This window comes from Saccopteryx leptura, chromosome 2, assembly GCF_036850995.1.
Source record: "Saccopteryx leptura isolate mSacLep1 chromosome 2, mSacLep1_pri_phased_curated, whole genome shotgun sequence".
NCBI classification, from domain to species: Eukaryota; Metazoa; Chordata; class Mammalia; order Chiroptera; family Emballonuridae; genus Saccopteryx; species Saccopteryx leptura.
In genome coordinates this window covers 151730689-151748890 of record NC_089504.1, presented here as the reverse complement: position 1 = coordinate 151748890, position 18202 = coordinate 151730689, and the positions used below count along the sequence as shown (strand labels likewise).

General features: G+C 48.1%; 1 protein-coding gene across 14 annotated transcripts in view; it reads left to right on the top strand.

Moving 5' to 3' along the window:
- Positions 1 to 18202, top strand: part of CACNA1C (calcium voltage-gated channel subunit alpha1 C) — a 777231-nt gene that overhangs the window by 610226 nt on the left and 148803 nt on the right. For all 14 annotated transcript variants that reach the window (XM_066369078.1, XM_066369080.1, XM_066369079.1 and 11 more), the window contains 3 exons: positions 1822 to 1848; positions 11865 to 12025; positions 13209 to 13434. In XM_066369078.1, coding sequence (XP_066225175.1) covers positions 1822 to 1848; positions 11865 to 12025; positions 13209 to 13434 — 414 coding nt within the window. The remainder of the gene's footprint in view (positions 1 to 1821; positions 1849 to 11864; positions 12026 to 13208; positions 13435 to 18202) is intronic.

Sequence of the window (18202 nt, the reverse complement as noted above, 5' to 3'; positions counted from 1 at the left end):
CTTGGGCTTCAAGCCAGCGACCTTGGGCTTCAAGCCAGTGACCTTTGGGCTCAAGCCAGTGACCATGGGGTCATGTCTATGATCCCATGCTCAAGTCAGTGACCTCACGCTCAAGCTGATGAGCACACACTCAAGCCGGCAACCTCAGGGTTTCAAACCTGGGTCCCCAGCATCCCAAGTCAACACTCTTACCTACTGCACCATTGCCTGGTCAGGCAGAACCCACTTTTCTTATGACTCACTTGGACAGAGAGAGACAGCCTTATGGAGAAGGACTTATGGTTATACTGAAGGCCTCTGAGAAAGAGTCATTGAGACATTTTGGAGAGAAGACCTAGGGCCAGCCAGGCTCTGTGGACCGAGTCACAGAGGTCACAATCTTCCACGTTGGCTTGTTTTTATACTCAGGAGAGTGAACTGCCCTGCTGGAGAACAGAGCACCCCAGACTCCCCACCACCCAATTAGCACCTGGAAAACATTTGTTTCCCCATTAAACTGTGGCTCTAAATAACAGGCTGCCCTGGCCCCCGTCCCCCTCCCATACGCTTTGTTAACATGTGATTAAGCCCTCCAGCCCTGGCAGGCAGTCTTTGGAGGCGGGAAAAGGTTATTAGCTAACAGTTCAGAGCAGTAAAGGCACTTGGCTCAGATTCTCAGTACCCCAGAGATATAATTATCTCATGCTCAATGGCTTTGCCACCTGTCACATTTTCTGGTTTAATTTTTTTTTAAATAAAAAACAACAAGAGGGCTTGTTTTCTTACTGCACGACAGAGCTCGCTTTGTGCTGAGCTGGGGTGGTGCCGGCCTGCAGCCGCTGCCTCCTGAGTCCCTGCTCCTGTGTTCTCTCGGCGTCCCTCTGCCTCTCTGCTGCTGTCTCCATTCCTTTCCGCCTCTGACTTGCATTCTGTGTCTTTCTGCATGTCCACCTGCAGTCTCTCCAGTAGGCACTCCTCAATGCCAAAGCCTTCCCAAAACACTGCCTTCAATTTGTTGTCTCAAGTGCTTGCACTGTCCCTCTTTCTTTTCTATCTCTCCCTACCTTACTTTCTCCTTCCTTCCATCCCTCCCTCTTCCCTCAGCCTGTCTCCATCCAGCCTACCCTGGACTCTCCTCCATGAACTAGATAGTCCCAGGGCCTCCTTGAAGGGACTCCTTTCAACGGACCCTCCCCCCACAGTGACCCCTGGAGTTAGCCACCCAGATGCCTCCCTGGTACTCCTGCCCGAAGGTCCCCTGGGTCTCCTGGGCTGCGTGAGATTGTCAGCATGCTGGGTTTCCCCTGGGGACCCTGGCTGCTTCTCTAGGCCCAGTCTGCTGCCCTCAGGCCAGCACTGTCGTGCCTGTCAGTTCCCAGCTGGCTCCTTTTGCTCATATTCACTGCATACCCAGCGTTGGCCAGGCTCCTGTTCAGACGGCAGTGGGGTCTACACTGGCATGTTTCTGCCCGTGGCTTCTGGCTGCTAAGATTCTCCATCTACAGAGCAGCCTGCCTGTCCCCTGGCTCTTCCAAAGTGTAGCATTCCTCACCCACTGCCTAACCTGACCTCCTGGAACCTCACGGCAGACGCTGCTCACCTGAGAACATGGGGCTCTCCCTCTCCACTCAGAAGACACTAGATCTCTAGGTTTGTCAGCTGGGTCAAACACCTCAGAAGATGCTGACAGATAAGGTTCTCTCTCTCCAGAGGTGTTCTAAGTCACACCCGTCCCATGCCCATTATAGTCAAGACGGGACATCAAACTGCTCTGACATGGCTGACCATCTTTGAAAGGGAAGAAAATCTATGCCATTCTAATGTCTCCTCCTTCTCTTTCAGCCATCGGATCTCCAAGTCGAAGTTTAGGTGAGTGAGATGCACACCGCTCTTCTCTCCCACTGCCTCCCAGCTGTGTCCCAGCCGGCCTCCGGGCGGGTGCTGGAGGGAGGGCGACTCTTCGGAGGGGTAACTGCTCTCTTCTGTACAGCTGCCAAGTACAGGTTTATGGGTCAGATCAAGGAAAGAATCCAGGGGTTGGCATTTTTTGGGTGATCTGTGCCTGTCAGTCTCTTTGGCAGCACCATCCTGAAGAGGCTGTAAGACCTACTGTGTCTCCTTCCCTTCTAAGATGAAGTCCAGTTAAAATAAGCGTAATGTGGGTGTTGCTTCTGTTCCTGAGCTCTGCATGTTCATGGGACACAGTGAGGTAGGAACTTTTTTTTTCTTTTTTTTTTACAGAGAGAGAGTCAGAGAGAGGGATAGATAGGGACAGACAGACAGGAACGGAGAGAGATGAGAAGCATCAATCATCAGTTTTTCGTTGCGACACCTTAGTTGTTCATTGATTACTTTCTCATATGTGCCTTGACCATGGGGTTTCAACAGACTGAGTGACCCCTTGCTCAAGCCAGCGACCTTGGGTCCAAGCTGGTGAGCTTTGCTCAAACCAGATGGCCCACGCTCAAGCTGGCGACCTCGGGGTCTCAAACCTGGGTCCTCCGCATCCTAGTCCGACACTCTATCCACTGTGCCACCGCCTGGTCAGGGCGAGGCAGGAACTTTTAAGGCTTATGGAAAGTTCCCAGTTGGCCTTCAGAAGCTTCCACAGGGACTGTGGTCCTCAGCCCCCTCTGCCTTTCCAGTCTCACCTCCCACACTTCCCTGCACATACCCTTTGTTCCAACCACATGGAACTTCCATTTACTGGAATGTTCCCTGTCCCTTCAGTCATCTGGGCCTTTGCCTGCAGCCTTTCATTTACCTGAATCACTTTGTCCCCATGTCTTCATTTGGGTGGGCTCAAACTCAAACTTTTGTTAAGAACCTCAAATGTTACCACATCTGTGACATTGTCAGCGAATGCCCCAGGGGAAGTTACTCACCTCCCTCCGTTCCCGTGGTGTTTTGCTCAGACCTCTCTCACAGCACTCCCTGCACTGTGCACCAGCTCCTGGCTCCCAAGCCCGTTTCCTCAATAAAGGCCGTGCCTGCCCCAGAGGTGTTACTTCCAGAGAGTCTAGTTAAGTGCCTGTTCAGGGCAGGCTGTTTGTACATGTGTATTGAACGGATGAATGGATGGGTATGTGTACTGGGGATGTGTATTTACTCCCACAAACACATGACAAAAAGCATCAGTGGCTTATGTTTTGAAATTGACCTATTCTTGCTTCCCTGGCCTCACCTACTATATAGCAGAAGCATAAGTAACATTGAATTTTCATCCAGCTGGGGAAATGTAGCCCAATGCTGTATTTTAAATAGTCCCTTAAGGTAAAAATATTTGGTCTCTCATATTTCCTCCTTCTTGGCTCCTCTCTAGCCTGGAATGCATGGGAACAGGGAATTTTAAAATCCCGGGGAGTAAACGAGCCTGGGGGAAGACTGGTCCTGGAATGCCCGAGCCTTGCTTATCCCTGCTCTGGCCGCTCACCTGAGCTGCTCTCCGAGCTGGTTCCTGCCGAGATGCAGCGGGTTCCTGTGGTGTGGGCACCCACTGCCGAAACCCACGGGTCCCCCATATCTGCGTGTGATCTTGAAATCTCCATCTGTTTTCTGACCCCCGAGCTCTGTTGGTCCACTGACATTAGGACCCCCACGTGTCAGCGAGTACATGGACACTGCCAGGTCCCCCATACCCTGTGAGTACACGGACACTGCCAGGTCCCTCATACCCTGTGAGTACACGGACACTTCCAGGTCCCCCATACCCTGTGAGTACACGGACACTTCCAGGTCCCCCATACCCTGTGAGTACACGGACACTGCCAGGTCCCCCATACCCTGTGAGTACACGGACATTGCCAGGTCCCCCATACCCTGTGAGTACACGGACACTGCCAGGTCCCCCATACCCTGTGAGTACACGGACACTGCCAGGTCCCCCATACCCTGTGAGTACACGGACACTGCCAGGTCCCTCATACCCTGTGAGTACACGGACACTTCCAGGTCCCCCATACCCTGTGAGTACACGGACACTTCCAGGTCCCCCATACCCTGTGAGTACACGGACACTTCCAGGTCCCCCATACCCTGTGAGTACACGGACACTGCCAGGTCCCCCATACCCTGTGAGTACACGGACACTGCCAGGTCCCCCATACCCTGTGAGTACATGGACACTGCCAGGTCCCCCATACCCTGTGAGTGAGCTGGGGGAGCCGGGAGCACGAGGCAGACTTCGCTGCCTCCCGGCCTCCCACCACTATCTCTGACCAGCCTGGACGGAGCTCTCAGCCACAGGCTGACACGCTCCCAGCGGCCTGCAGACACCTGTACTGCATGGGAGAGGCTCTCCCTGGGCCGCCCCACGACCACCTGTGTGTTTCTAAAGTAAACATCTCTAAGCAATGGAAGCTGGACTCACAGGACTCTGGTGTCTGACTTCCTCCTCCACGTCTGATACTTCTTCCCGCATTCCCACTGCAACTGGAAAATGCAGGCTTTTCTCCCCTTCCTCACCAGCTTGTTTACATTAAAAAAAAAAATCTAGAGCCAAGCATACCAGGCTTATCGTATGAAAGAGAGCTCTAGAAACGTAGAAGTCTTTTCTCTCACAACAGTAACGCTAGGAGTTTGCTGCTTTATTTGCAGTATCTGCAGGTATGGCTGGTGCAGAACAAGGACTGAATCAATGCAGGGTGGGGCAAACATAAGTTTACAGTTGTTCCTATAGAAAGTAACACACTAATTGATAAATAATAATACAAGAACAAACTGTTTCACAGACAACTGTAAACCTATGTAGGCCCCACACTTTCTTTGCTGAATGAATGAGTGAATAAATGGTCTTGCCTCAGAGAGACAACAGGCTTGACACAGATTCAAACAAGGTATCTAATGTGAGAGCAAAGCTGAGAAGGCATTCTGTGCTTTCGATCATCTCAAAGCCCCCATGCACACAATAAGAGTAAAGGGTTAAAGGCCCTGGCCGGTTGGCTCAGTGGTAGAGGGTCGGCCTGGTGTGCAGAAGTCCTGGGTTCGATTCCCCGCCAGGGCACACAGGAGAAGCGCCCATCTGCTTCTCCACCCCTCCCCCTCTCCTTCCTCTCTGTCTCTCTCTTCCCCTCCCGCAGCCGAGGCTCCATTGGAGCAAAGATGGCCCGGGCACTGGGGATGGCTCCTTGGCCTCTGCCCCAGGCGCTAGAGTGGCTCTGGTCGCAACAGAGCGACACCCCTGGTGGGCAGAGCGTCGCCCCTGGTGGGCGTGCTGGGTGGATCCCGGTCGGGCGCATGCGGGAGTCTGTCTGACTGTCTCTCCCTGTTTCCAGCTTCAGAAAAATACAAAAAAAAAAAAAAAATTGAGTAAAGGGTTAAAAATACACTTGAAAATATTTCCAAAATATTGTTCTCATTGCATGCAAATGAGTGAATCATAAATGAACACATGAGAGGGTAAATGAATGAACCAACATGACCTGGAGGATGGAAGAAAGAGTCCATATTGTAATGGACTCTGTCTAGTGAGAGGTTACTCAGGATTCTGGGAATGTGTTTCTTCATCCAGTCATCTATGATGTAACCTGTGCCTTTGAAAAAGAGGAAAGGAACAGTGGTCCCCTAAACGTCTGACTGTCTACTCAGCTCTGAGGCCTGGCTCGACCTGCTCTATACTTGACTTCTTGTGTACCAGCTTTTCAGACCTCCAGGAAGGGTTTCTCCCTCTGCGGCTACTTTTCAAGATACAAGGGAAATGCAGAGAGAAGACATTATATTCCCAAAAGACTTATTACTAGTAGGATGGCACAATCAATTGAAGGCATTTGGCTCCTAGATAGCCAAGTCAGAACGCACACGCAGGACCCGTGCAGCTAACGACTGTACCATCCTGGTGAGAAGGGCCTGCCCAGGAACACTCAGCCCTCTATCTGCTTAGCTGTTGTATCCTGGACTTGGGGTGGATAGCTCTGCAGCAGTCCTGTTGCGTAGGAATTTAACACGAGCCACACAAGCACTTGTTACATTTTTCTAGTAGCCAGGTTGAAAAGTAAAAGGGAAATTAATCTTAAAATTAATTTAACCCACTGTTTCTAAAACATTGCTGTTGCATCTTATAATTAAAGCAAAAATTGAGATATTTTACATTTACTTTTTATGCTGAACCTTTGACATCCAGTTTATATTTTATACTTGCTGCATGTCTCATTTGGACTGGCCACATGTGACTAGTGGCTACTGTACCAGACAGTGTGGCCTTAAAGGGTCTGAGCAGATATATATGGTGGTCTTTTGAGTCTAGATTGTTGGGCTCGCTGATGGTGTCTTTAGGAAATATCAAAGGCTGGCAGTGGATTGAAAATGCTGTTAAAGTTATCAAAGTAGATCTGTGGCTATTTCTGTGTGCTGTTAAGGTTTCTGCTACAGATGCAAGAAAAACATGTCCTTGCACTTTCTGATGGTTGATCGTGTCAGCTGAGATTGAATAAGCCATGTCCTTCAGGAGCCTTTCCTGGCTCCTCCATGACAGGCTACGACGCCCTTCGGAGTGCTCTGCTCAGCGCACCTTGGCTCTGAGCATGCTCTTTGATGGCTTCCTCAGTGGTCTGTATCACCCATATAAGTTTTATGCAGACAAGGCTGTGTCTATCACGTTAACTCTTGAATATCTAGCACCTAGCCCATGGTGTTCAGTAAGCATTTCTTGAATGTATAACCAAAATAAATAATGCCGAAAATGAGCATGATGGGATTTCTGAGTCTGGGAATACTAGAAAAGGGCACAGTGGAGAAGCTGGGATGGACAGGACACAGAAGGAGAAGGTCCTGAGAACTGGGGGGACAGTCCATGTAGATGGAAAGGCAAGAACAGGGCCCGGCATTGGGAAGAGGTAAAGAGAATCTAGGGTGAGTGAGCTGAGAATTCTTAGAGCAATGCAATGCTATAGAAAAAGTGGATTGGACACATTCCTATCCATCCTTCTTTCCTATGTCTGCACATAGAAAGTTCTATTTCTAGAGTCAATGACTTTTCCAGTTAGTATAAAGGGAATGTAAACAGCAAGCACATTTCTCCTCCCTGTTTTATCATTTAATTTTGATATTCTCCATGCATATGTAAACACAAATAAATTTACACATTCTAATAAACCACTACATTTATTATACAGTAGGAAGCGTTGCCAGGAAACCACTTGCCAAGCAAAGCTGTATTTTGAAGAGTGGGAGGTGTATAATTATCTTTAAATACTCTCCCAGGGTAGTAATTACCCCCACCCCCACCCCAGTTTGGATCCGTGTCCTCTCCCGAGTGCCCGTGCACAGGCACAGCACGACGTAGGCGACACCACCTGTCTATGCCAGCCTCCTTCAGGGGTTCGAGCAGAAGAGCCTCAGACCCCTGGGACAGGCCTGATCAAATCACGCCCTGCAGCCACAACCCCCAGACTTGGGGAAAGAGGGGCTTCATCTAAGCTCTCAGCATTAAACCGACTCCAAGTCAGCTCCTACAGACTGTAAAAGAAAGCAAACTTGATTCCTTTGGACTCCAAATAACAAGTATTGGGAATTTCTATTTAAAACTTTTTTTTTAAACTACAATATAAGGTCAGATGTGACTTTGTCTTGAAAGTTCATTTTTCAGGAAAAAAGAATGTGTTACCAAATTTCTCTATAATATTAATAACTGCAAAGACAGAGAAGCAGCAGAGTCCTGCCCCGGTGAGGTAGTAGGACTCCTCAGTCCCAAGGTCTGGCCACCTCCAAAAGCCACCGTTCACTAAGTCCCAACCACCTGGGACTCTCGTCCCTTTCTTTTACGTCCTCTCCCTTTGCCTCCTGGAATCCTCGCTCGCACCCAAGGTAGTAAATGTGGAGGATGGAAGCCTCCCCAAGGATGGACGTTTCCCCAAGGAAACAATGAATTTCTGAGGCACTTCTTTTCTGTGTAGTGACTTCCCCCCAGGTAGCAGGTTAAGTGTCTCCTACAGAGATTTGGTTCTCACTAAAGAGAGCATTCCAACCCCCACAGTGATATAGGAGTCAGATCAGAACACTACTCAATTAACCCTTTCTTCTGTCCCTGTTCTGCAAGCCCCAAACCAGGGGTCCCCAAACTTTTTTTTTTATTATTTTTTTTTTTATTATTTTTTTGTATTTTTCTGAAGCTGGAAACGGGGAGAGACAGTCAGACTCCCGCATGTACCCGACCGGGATCCACCCAGCACGCCCACCAGGGGCAACGCTCTGCCCCTCTGGGGCATCATTCTGCCACGACCAGAGCCACTCTAGCGCCTGGGGCAGAGGCCAAGGAGCCATCCCCAGCGCCCGGGCCATCTTTGCTCCAATAGAGCCTTGGCTGCGGGAGGGGAAGAGAGAGACAGAGAGGAAGGAGGGGGGGTGGGGGTGGAGAAGCAAATGGGTGCTTATCCTATGTGCCCTGGCCGGGAATCGAACCCGGGTCCCCCACACGCCAGGCCGACGCTCTACTGCTGAGCCAACCGGCCAGGGCCCTGGGGTCCCCAAACTTTTTACACAGCGGGCCAGTTCACTGTCCCTCAGACCATTGGAGGGCCGGACTATAAAAAAAACTATGAACAAGTCCCTATGCATACTGCACATATCTTATTTTAAAGTAAAAAAACAAAACGGGAACAAATAAAATATATATTTTTTTTTTTTTGCAGAGACAGAGTCAGAGAGAGGGATAGACAGGGACAGACAGACAGGAATGGAGAGAGATGAAAAGCATCAATCATTAGTTTTTCGTTGCGCATTGAGACACCTTAGTTGTTCATTGATTGCTTTCTCATATATGCCTTGACCGCGGGCCTTCAGCAGACCGAGTAACCCCTTGCTTGAGCCAGCGACCTTGGGTCCAAGCTGGTCAGCTTTGCTCAAACCAGATGAGCCCATGCTCTAGCTGGTGACCTTGGGGTCTCGAACCTGGGTCCTCAGCATCCCAGTCCAACGCTCTATCCACTGCACCACCGTCTGGTCAGGCACAATATTTAAAATAAAGAGCAAGTAAATTTAAATCAACAAACTGACCAGTATTTCAATGGGAACTATGGGCCTGCTTTTGGCTAATGAGATGGTCAATGTCCAGTTCCATATTTGTCACTGCTAGCCGTAACAGGTGATATGATGCACTTCCAGAGCCATGACGCATGCATCCTGCGTCACTGGAAGTAGTACTGTACGTGAGCGACGCTGTACTGTACGTCTCACTGACCACCAATGAAAGAGGTGCCCCTTTCGGAAGTGCAGCGGGGACCAGATAAATAGCCTCAGGGGGCCGCATGCAGCCCGCAGGCCGTTGTTTGGGGACCCCTGCCCCAAACAAAGGTTTTTGTGTGTGTGTGTGTGTGGTTTTTTTTACACAGACAGAGTCAGAGAGAGGGATAGGCAGGGACAGACAGACAGGAACGGAGAGAGATGAGAAGCATCAATCATCAGTTTTTTGTTGCAACACCTTAGTTGTTCATTGATTGCTTTCTCATATGTGCCTTGACCATGGGGCTACAGCAGACCGAGTAAGCCCTTGCTCGAGCCATCGACCTTGGATCCAAGCTGCTGCGACCTCGGGGTCTCAAACCTGGGTCCTCCGCATCCCAGTCCGACTATCCACTGCGCCACTGCCTGGTCAGGCCCAAACAAAGTTGTACCTGCAGTTTTGAGGAAACCACACCCTTCATAGATGTAGTCCTCACATCTCTGATCTCACTATAGATTTTAACTAAGGTTTGGTAACAGGATTTTCCATGGACAGTAGGTAGGAATAGAGATGAAATCAAGCTATCCCAAAAAGCAATTCTGGATGGGTGCAGTTAGTAATAAACAGCAGAAGTCTATTGCCCTGGGAACCTAGAAGACAGATGTGCATACAGATGATCCTGGACAATTGCTCCAAGATTCTGCTTTGTTTCTTTATTGCCCACATTGTCACTATTTCTCCCTGCCTTCAACCGCCTGGTGGGTCTCTACACATGACCTGCCAGCACCTCAAATGTGTCTCCCAAGCTGAGCTCCCCACCCTTCTCCCCAGAGCGCCCTCCCTGCCCAGAGCACTGCTTCTCATCTGCACCTGATTGGTAAGACACGCCATGCTCTTCCAAATAACCCCAGCTAGAAGATTGGGCTGTCCCTTCTGTTCCTTTCTCTCACCCCACACATCCAGTCAGGCTCAAAGGCCTATTGATTTTGTCTCCAAAACTGGTGTCAACTCAGTGCCCTCGTTTCCGGGATAAAGCGGCCACCTTCATCAGTTTCAGCCCGACTGGCTCTAAGAGCATCCTTCATGCTGCTGGTCCTCTGGAAGCTGACAGAGTGTTTGTCCTGGCTGGTGTTTGGTGTTCTAAAATCAGACCCCACTATGTCGTTCTCCCTCTCGAAGTCCTTAGTGTGGCTCTCTGCATCTCACCACCCCCACCCCAAGCACGACCCCAGCATCCCTTTCCTTCTCTCCTTGGCACCGTGGAGGCACCTGTTCAATGTTGGTCAACAGAATTACCAAATACAGCGATATATCTTCTCTGCAGCGTGAGGATGAAATTAGGGATAAGCTTTATACCCCTCCACCACAGAATTATAAAATGTGACTTTTCTTGGGATTGTTTAGCTTTGTGGTTACCAGCCATCATTATACACCAGGATCATCTGGGGAACTTTAAAAAATACCAGTGGCATTTTCTTGATATTTAAAAGGCATCCAGCCCCCCCAAAAATCAGATTTACTTGGTTTAGACCAGAAGGTTCACAATTATCTTTTTAAGCTCTCCCAGGTTTGAGAATCATTGACCAAAGTCCCTAACCAAGAGACCACGGGAACACGGTATGGACCATGGCAGAGCTCTGAGGGGCCCTGGGCTGTATGAACTTGTATGTAGAGGTGTGGATATGTGCAGGCACTCACCTTTTTCTGGACAAAAGATCTAAACATGCACTAGACTCTCAAAAGATTTTGTAACCCCAAAAAGCAAAGACCCTTTGGTCCAGACTCAGCCCGTACACTATACCAGGGGTCCCCAAACTTCTTACACAGGGGGCCAGTTCATTGTCCCTCAGACCGTTGGAGGGCCAGACTATAAAAAAAAACTATGAGCAAATATCTATGCACACTGCACATATCTTATTTTAAAGTAAAAAAACAAAGCGGGAACAAATACAATATCTAAAATAAAGAACAAGTAAATTTAAATCAACAAACTGACCAGTATTTCAATGGGAACTATGCTCCTCTCACTGACCACCAATGAAAGAGGTGCCCCTTCCGGAAGTGCGGCAGGGGCCGGATAAATGGCCTCAGGGGGCCGCATGTGGCCTGCGGGCCATAGTTTGGGGACCCCTGCACTATACAGATAAGAATGTGCCACTGTGTGGTAATGGTCAAGGCACTTGACCTCCATGGCCCTTAGTTTGGTCTTTCTCAAAACCAGGATAATGCCTGCTTCACAGTGTTTAAAGTATTAGAGAGAAGGCATGAGACGTGCCTAATATAGTACCAAGCACGTGTGAGGTTTTGTTAACGGTAACCATTACTAGTTCTAATTCTACCATCACTACTAATACTCCTAATACTTGCAGTCCTATTTCTAATGATGCCATTATTATAAAACAAAGTCTTTCCCGTTTTTGACCACCTTCAGCTTTATGCTAAACACATTATATGGTATTCCATCAATTCTCACAACAGTCTGTGAGGTTGGCCTATTCCCATTTCACAGAGGAGAGAACTGAAGCTTAAGAAAGAGCAGGGACATACCCAAGGCCACAAAGCCAAGTGGCAGCGCCCAGTTAACTAGAAAGCTTATCTCCTTGACACCAGGTTGTTCTGCTCTAGGGAGGCCAAGTCAGCAAAGAGGTGACAGGAAGCTACAGCGGTGCCTTTCAGACTACAAGAAATCTGAATTTCCCCTCTCATCCTCTCCTTGCTCACCCCTTTCCAGTCGCTACTGGCGCCGGTGGAATCGGTTCTGCAGAAGAAAGTGCCGTGCTGCAGTCAAGTCCAATGTCTTCTACTGGCTCGTGATCTTCCTGGTGTTCCTCAACACGCTCACCATTGCCTCAGAGCACTACAACCAGCCCCACTGGCTCACGGAAGTGCAAGGTGAGAGGCAGCCCCCGGCACTACCCTGGTTTACTCTAGCCGCCTCAGCCCCAAATCCCAGGGAGGGGACAGCCACAGGCAGAAGGTGGGTGGGAGGGCAGCCAGCTGCCATGGCCCTGGACACCAAGGACCCGGCAGCTCGAAAGCCCCACAGTAAAATGCACAACCTCATTATAAACAGGTGTGGCTCACCTGGCTGGGTCCACGCTACCTGCTTGCCCCAGCAGTCACTGTTGGGTCCAGATAACAGGGACCCATGGTGCACCTTGCTTGGCTATCTCAGACCCTTAGCTGCCAACTTCCCAGAATGGATTTTCAGTACTTCAGGGATTTATGCTTGCCTCCAGGTGAATGTGAAGGTACTCCCAGGTGGGCTGGCTGGAACAGGTGAGGATGAGGTGAACAAAAAGGGAGGGAAAGGACAGTAGTGGCCCTTCCCTGGACCCCGAGGAGAGGACCTCTCCGACCAGCGCCTCTGCACTGCTCCCAGGGAGTCAGCGGACACAGGGGTTGCATTCCAGACTCGGACGGCCTGCCTTCACCTCTTGGCTTGTTGCTTTGGGTGGATTACTCACCTCCCTGAACCTCACTTCTTATGTCTGAGTAATGGGTGCAGTGACACTAACGCTGTTCTCGGAGCTGTGGTGTGGAGGGAGAGAGCAAGGCACGCAAAGCCTTTGTGGTAGACGCAGCAGCCCCCAACCCCTCACTCTCGGTTTTCTTTTCTGAGGTTTCAGTTGCCTGCAGTCAATCATGGTCTGAAAGTATCAAATGGAAAACTCGGGGGAGAAAATTCCTAAGTTTTAAAGTTACACACTGTTCTGAGTAGAATGGTGAGATCTTGTGCTGTTAGAGTATGTATGTGTAGGGAGACCACAGCGCGTACACAGGTTTCAGTACTGTCCATGGGTGCAGGCATCCGCTGGGGTCCTGTAGTGTGTCCCCTGTGGGTAAGGGGGACTGCTGTCCTCAATGAGCATTTGTTGTGATTATAACTAGGTGCCCCTTGCCTGTGGACTTGGCCTTCATGGTCCTGTCTTAGTGGCAGTGGGTGGGAGAGGTGGCCAGCGGGATGGGAGAGTCTGCTGCTTTTCCAGCTGTGATAACACTTCTGTCTCTCCCCTCCTCCCCGTGCTCCCTCCTCTCCCACCTGTTTGATCGCACCCACTGCCAACCCCGCCAGACACGGCCAACAAGGCCCTCTTGGCCCTCTTCACGGCGGAGATGCTGCTGAAGATGTACAGCCTGGGCCTGCAGGCCTACTTCGTGTCACTCTTCAACCGTTTCGACTGCTTCATCGTGTGTGGGGGCATCCTGGAGACCATCCTGGTGGAGACCAAGGTCATGTCCCCCTTGGGCATCTCTGTGCTGAGATGTGTCCGGCTCCTGAGGATATTTAAAATCACCAGGTATTTCCCTTCAGACATGGGACTCGGAGAAATGCTCCCAGGAGGCAGGGAGGCAAAAAGGCCGGGAGGGAGAGCACCTCCTATTTCTAAATGGATCTGTCCTCGGCTCACTAACTGTGAGGGGGCTTTGATTCATTTAAATGGCATAGCATTTATTTTTGCCATTATTCAAGTTTTTTTTTTTTTCACTTCTCATTTTAAAATAATTCCCCATTTACAAAAACATTATTTTAAATTTAGGAATAAAATTTAATGGGATGACTTTGGCCCACAGGAACACATAGGTTTCAGGTGTACATCTCTATAGCATTTAAACTATTTATTGCGCTGTGTGCCCATCACAGAAAGTCAAACCGCTTTCTGTCACCATATATTTGGCTCTCTTTACTCCCCTCCTCACCTCCTTCCCTCTGGAAACCATTTCACTTTTATCTATATCCATGAGTCTCAGTTTTATATTGTGAATTCATACAGTTCTTAGCTTTTTCAGATTTATTTACTTAACTCAGTATAATGTTCTCAGGGTTCATCTATGTTGTAAATGGCACTATGTCATTTCTTATGGCTGAGTAGTATTCCATTGTATATATGTACCACATCTTCTTTATCCAGTCCTCTACCGAGGGACACTTTGGTTGTTCCCATGTCTTGGCCACTGTGAATAATGTTGTGAAGAACATGGGGGTGCATGTGTCTTTACGTACCAATGTTCTCGAGCTTTTGGACTTTGGTCCTTTCTATGGCTGGATAACACTCCATTGTATGGCTGTATATCCCGTTTCACTTACTCAGTCCTCAGTTGATAGACATTCGGTTTGTATCTACCTTTTGGCCACTATAAATAATGCAGCTGTGAATGATTATTGTTCACGTTTTTGTATGATGTATGTTTTCATTTTTTTTGAACATAGTAGAATTTCCAGGTCCTTGAATAACTATTTTTCAGAGACAAGGCCATTTTATATTCCCATCAGTGGTGTATAAAGGTTACAGCTTCTCCCCATTCTCATTTTTCATGAGAAAATGAAGACCTCACATGAACATATGCTTTGTTTCATAAAAATCTATGAGATACAAATCTGAGGGTATTTCTCACTGTGGGTGATGGTCAACCCATATCATAAACACCTGGAAGGGAGGAGGCTCAAGCTCTGTCTCCAGAGTTACATGCCTGCTGTCCTGAAGAAGCTCTGCTTTGTAGCCTGATAGCCGGAGCATTGAGACCATCATCTGGTTGTGTTAGAAGAAGGATGTGTGGGGTGAGTATCTTCCACTCAAGAATCTGGAGTGAAACAAACCCAGTGTTCTGAACGTGACTCAGTGAGTCACTGGGTGCCAAGAAAGCATCCTGAGGTCCTACTGTTCTCAGCCTCCCCTCTGCACATGCTTGTTGCACTGGTGCTGTCAAAGGTCAAATGGGGAAAGGCGTTTAAAGTGTTCACTTCCGTGCCAGGCAAAGGAGACAGTCACGGACTGGAACATTTATTGTTAATCTAAGTATAATTGTTAGCTCCTATGGTCTGCGTGCACACATCTCCTCTACTTTTGCTTATCCACCATGTGATACTTTGTGTCACGCCCTGCTGTGGAAATTGGGAACAGGAGAGCTCCCCTGGGGAAGATTTAATATCAGACAATAAATTCAAAGTATTTGCAGAATTTAAATCCATAAGTTTTGTCATGGCAACAGTGAACTACTCAGAGACTTGGAGACCAGATAACATGCTCCAAGGAACCGAGGAAAGGCAACAGCACTGGTCAGCAGACCAAAGCACTGAAGCGCCATCCCCAACCTTACTCAGATATTTATTAGCCAGGACAAATAATCCAAGGAAGCAGATAGGTTTTCAGGGGGTAAAATAAAGGACAAGGAGCATGCTGACTCCTAAACACTGTTCTGAGAGCCTAAACAATTCTGTTGCTGAATCTTACCCCGCTGTTTTGCTGTGTCCAGCATGCACTGTTTCCAGCACAGGGTCGGAGAGGCCCCTGGACTCTCATCCGCTCAGGGCTTTCACCCTAGGGTGCCTCACTGCCTCTAATTGTCATCCTAACTCTGCACATTTTCATACCATATTCCCATATTTCCCTCTTTTTTGTTTTAGTAAGGATTAACAGAGAGTAATGTGGTTAGGTGGTTGCAGTGGAAGGTGAAGGGCAAGCATAGAGAGAAACAGGCTTTTAGGGGTTATAGGCATGTCTGTAATTTGCAAAACTTGTTTAGCATACCTGGTTAGATGTTTTAAAGTGTTCCAGGTGATGCCAGGCACTCCCAGAGTACTTGGGAGCGAGTTAGGTGTCCTTCTCTTTTTCGGGTTCATTTCCAGAGGTAGATCCACTATCAGCTTCTGGATCTCTGGAGTTGGGTTGGTTTCTAGGGACTGATGCCAACTCGTGATAAGGCTTCACGTTCCTCATTGGTATCCAAAGAGGACCTGTTGATGACAAAATTGCAACATACTCTCTCCCTCAGGTTAGTAATCTAAATGGATTCTGCCACTCAAGGCCAGCTAATACAGTGTGTCCGTAAAGTCATGGTGCACTTCTGACCGGTCACAGGAAAGCAACAAAAGACAAGAGAAATGTGAAATCTGCACCAAATAAAAGGAAAACACTCCCAGTTTCTGTAGGATGATGTGGCAGCATGTGCGCATGCGCAGATGATGATATAACACCGTGTATACAGCAGAGCAGCCCACGGCCATGCCAGTTGAGATGTAGACGGTACAGAGGAAAGTTCAGTGTGTTCTGTGGCTTGCTAAATTCGAATCCGTGACCAAAGTGCAACGTGAATATCGGCGTGTTTATAACGAAGCGCCACCACATAGGAATAACATGACTCGGTGGGATAAGCAGTTGAAGGAAACCGGCAGTTTGGTGGAGAAACCCCGTTCTGGTAGGCCATCAGTCAGTGACGAGTCTGTAGAGGATACATGGAATAGCTACCTAAGGAGCCCTAAAAAATCTGTGCGTAAGCCCACATCAAACTGCACTGAGTAGGTATGAAACTGGGAGAGTTTTCCTTTTATTTGGTGCAGATTTCACATTTCTATCGTCTTTTGTTGCTTTCCTGTGACGGGTCAAAACTGCACCATGACTTTACGGACACACTGTATATCCTGGAATAACAGGAGAGGCTTAGGCTGTTGCTTGGCTGGTATAAAAAGCCTCTCAGCTGCAATAAGTTCAGATGAGGAAATGTTTAAAAAATTAAGAGTAAAAAAGAGCCTTATACAATTGCTCTTGTGGGGTGAGTCTCTCCTCCTGACTCCCTGTTTTTTGTTTGTATAGTTTGGGCTTAAGAAGGCTATTGTCTCTTTCTTCAATACTTGTAAGTTTGGGTAAATTTCTCAAGCTCCTGAGGCCTTTATGAATGTTACAATGTTCCTTTTTATTTTCCTTTCAGAACAATCCTATTTCTAAAGTCTTTTATTTCTTTTTCTCAACCTCTTTCTTTTCTCTGTTACTTCTCTTTTTTTCTCTGCACAAACCATCTACAACCTGCACAAACCTTCTGCAACTTAAACAAACCTTCTGCAACTTACACAAACCTTCAGAAATAACCAACTTTCAGAACAATTTTTATTCCTTTTCCTTTCTTTCTTTCTTTCTTTTTTTTTTTTTTTTGTATTTTTCTGAAGCTAGAAACCGGGAGAGACAGTCAGACAGACTCCCGCATGCGCCCGACCGGGATCCACCCGGCACGCCCACCAGGGGCGACGCTCTGCCCACCAGGGGGCGATGCTCTGCCCATCCTGGGCGTCGCCATGTTGCGACCAGAGCCACTCTAGCGCCTGAGGCAGAGGCCACAGAGCCATCCCCAGCACCCGGGCCATCTTTGCTCCAATGGAGCCTTGGCTGCGGGAGGGGAAGAGAGAGACAGAGAGGAAGGAGAGGGGGAGGGGTGGAGAAGCAAATGGGCGCTTCTCCTGTGTGCCCTGGCCGGGAATCGAACCCGAGACCTCCACACGCCAGGCCGACGCTCTACCGCTGAGCCAACCAGCCAGGGCTCCTTTTCCTTTCAAAAGTACCTCTATACCATATTCCTTTTATCATTAAAACCATACAGTTTCTTTCTAATTATTCAGAATTCTCAACTTCTAAAAACCTTAACTTTCAGTGATACCTAAGTCAGTAATTAGCAATTTTAGATTGATACTTTTATGAACATATTTCATAACCTTTAGAAACAGTTTCTTTCATTGGTAAATAAACTCATATTTTAGAAGATATAACAGATAACAGGAACCTTTTATGAACCTAGAGAAAACAAACATGTTTTTTGTTAAGAACTTCAAAAGACATTAATCAGATTTAAACTAGTAGTAACATCAAATGCTTTTCTAGACCAACTGGTTTAAAAAAATTACAGTATTATTAATAATTGCAGAGAAAGCAAGACTTTTTATTTGTCTTGGCAGCCTTCCTGGGTGACTGAAGAAACAGGAGGATGGGCTATTGAGCCACTTGGATTTTAAAATTGTCCCTTTTTTTCCCCCTTTACACTGAGGTCCTGGCATGACCCCTCCCATTTTTATAGCCTGCCTTGAGTTTAAAGTCACCCTGGACCCAAACCTAACATTCCAGCCTTTTGTTTTTCAAGGAAAAGGGATGAAGGTCTGTTCTGTAGCTACTTCCTGCTGGTTAGGGTCAGTGACATATCTCGGGAGAGGGGCTGGTCTGAGGTTTGGGCTAGGTGGTGAGAACAGTTTTTACAAGCCCTTTTCAATCCCGAGGGATCATTTCATATCCCGTCCTCATTGCTTCA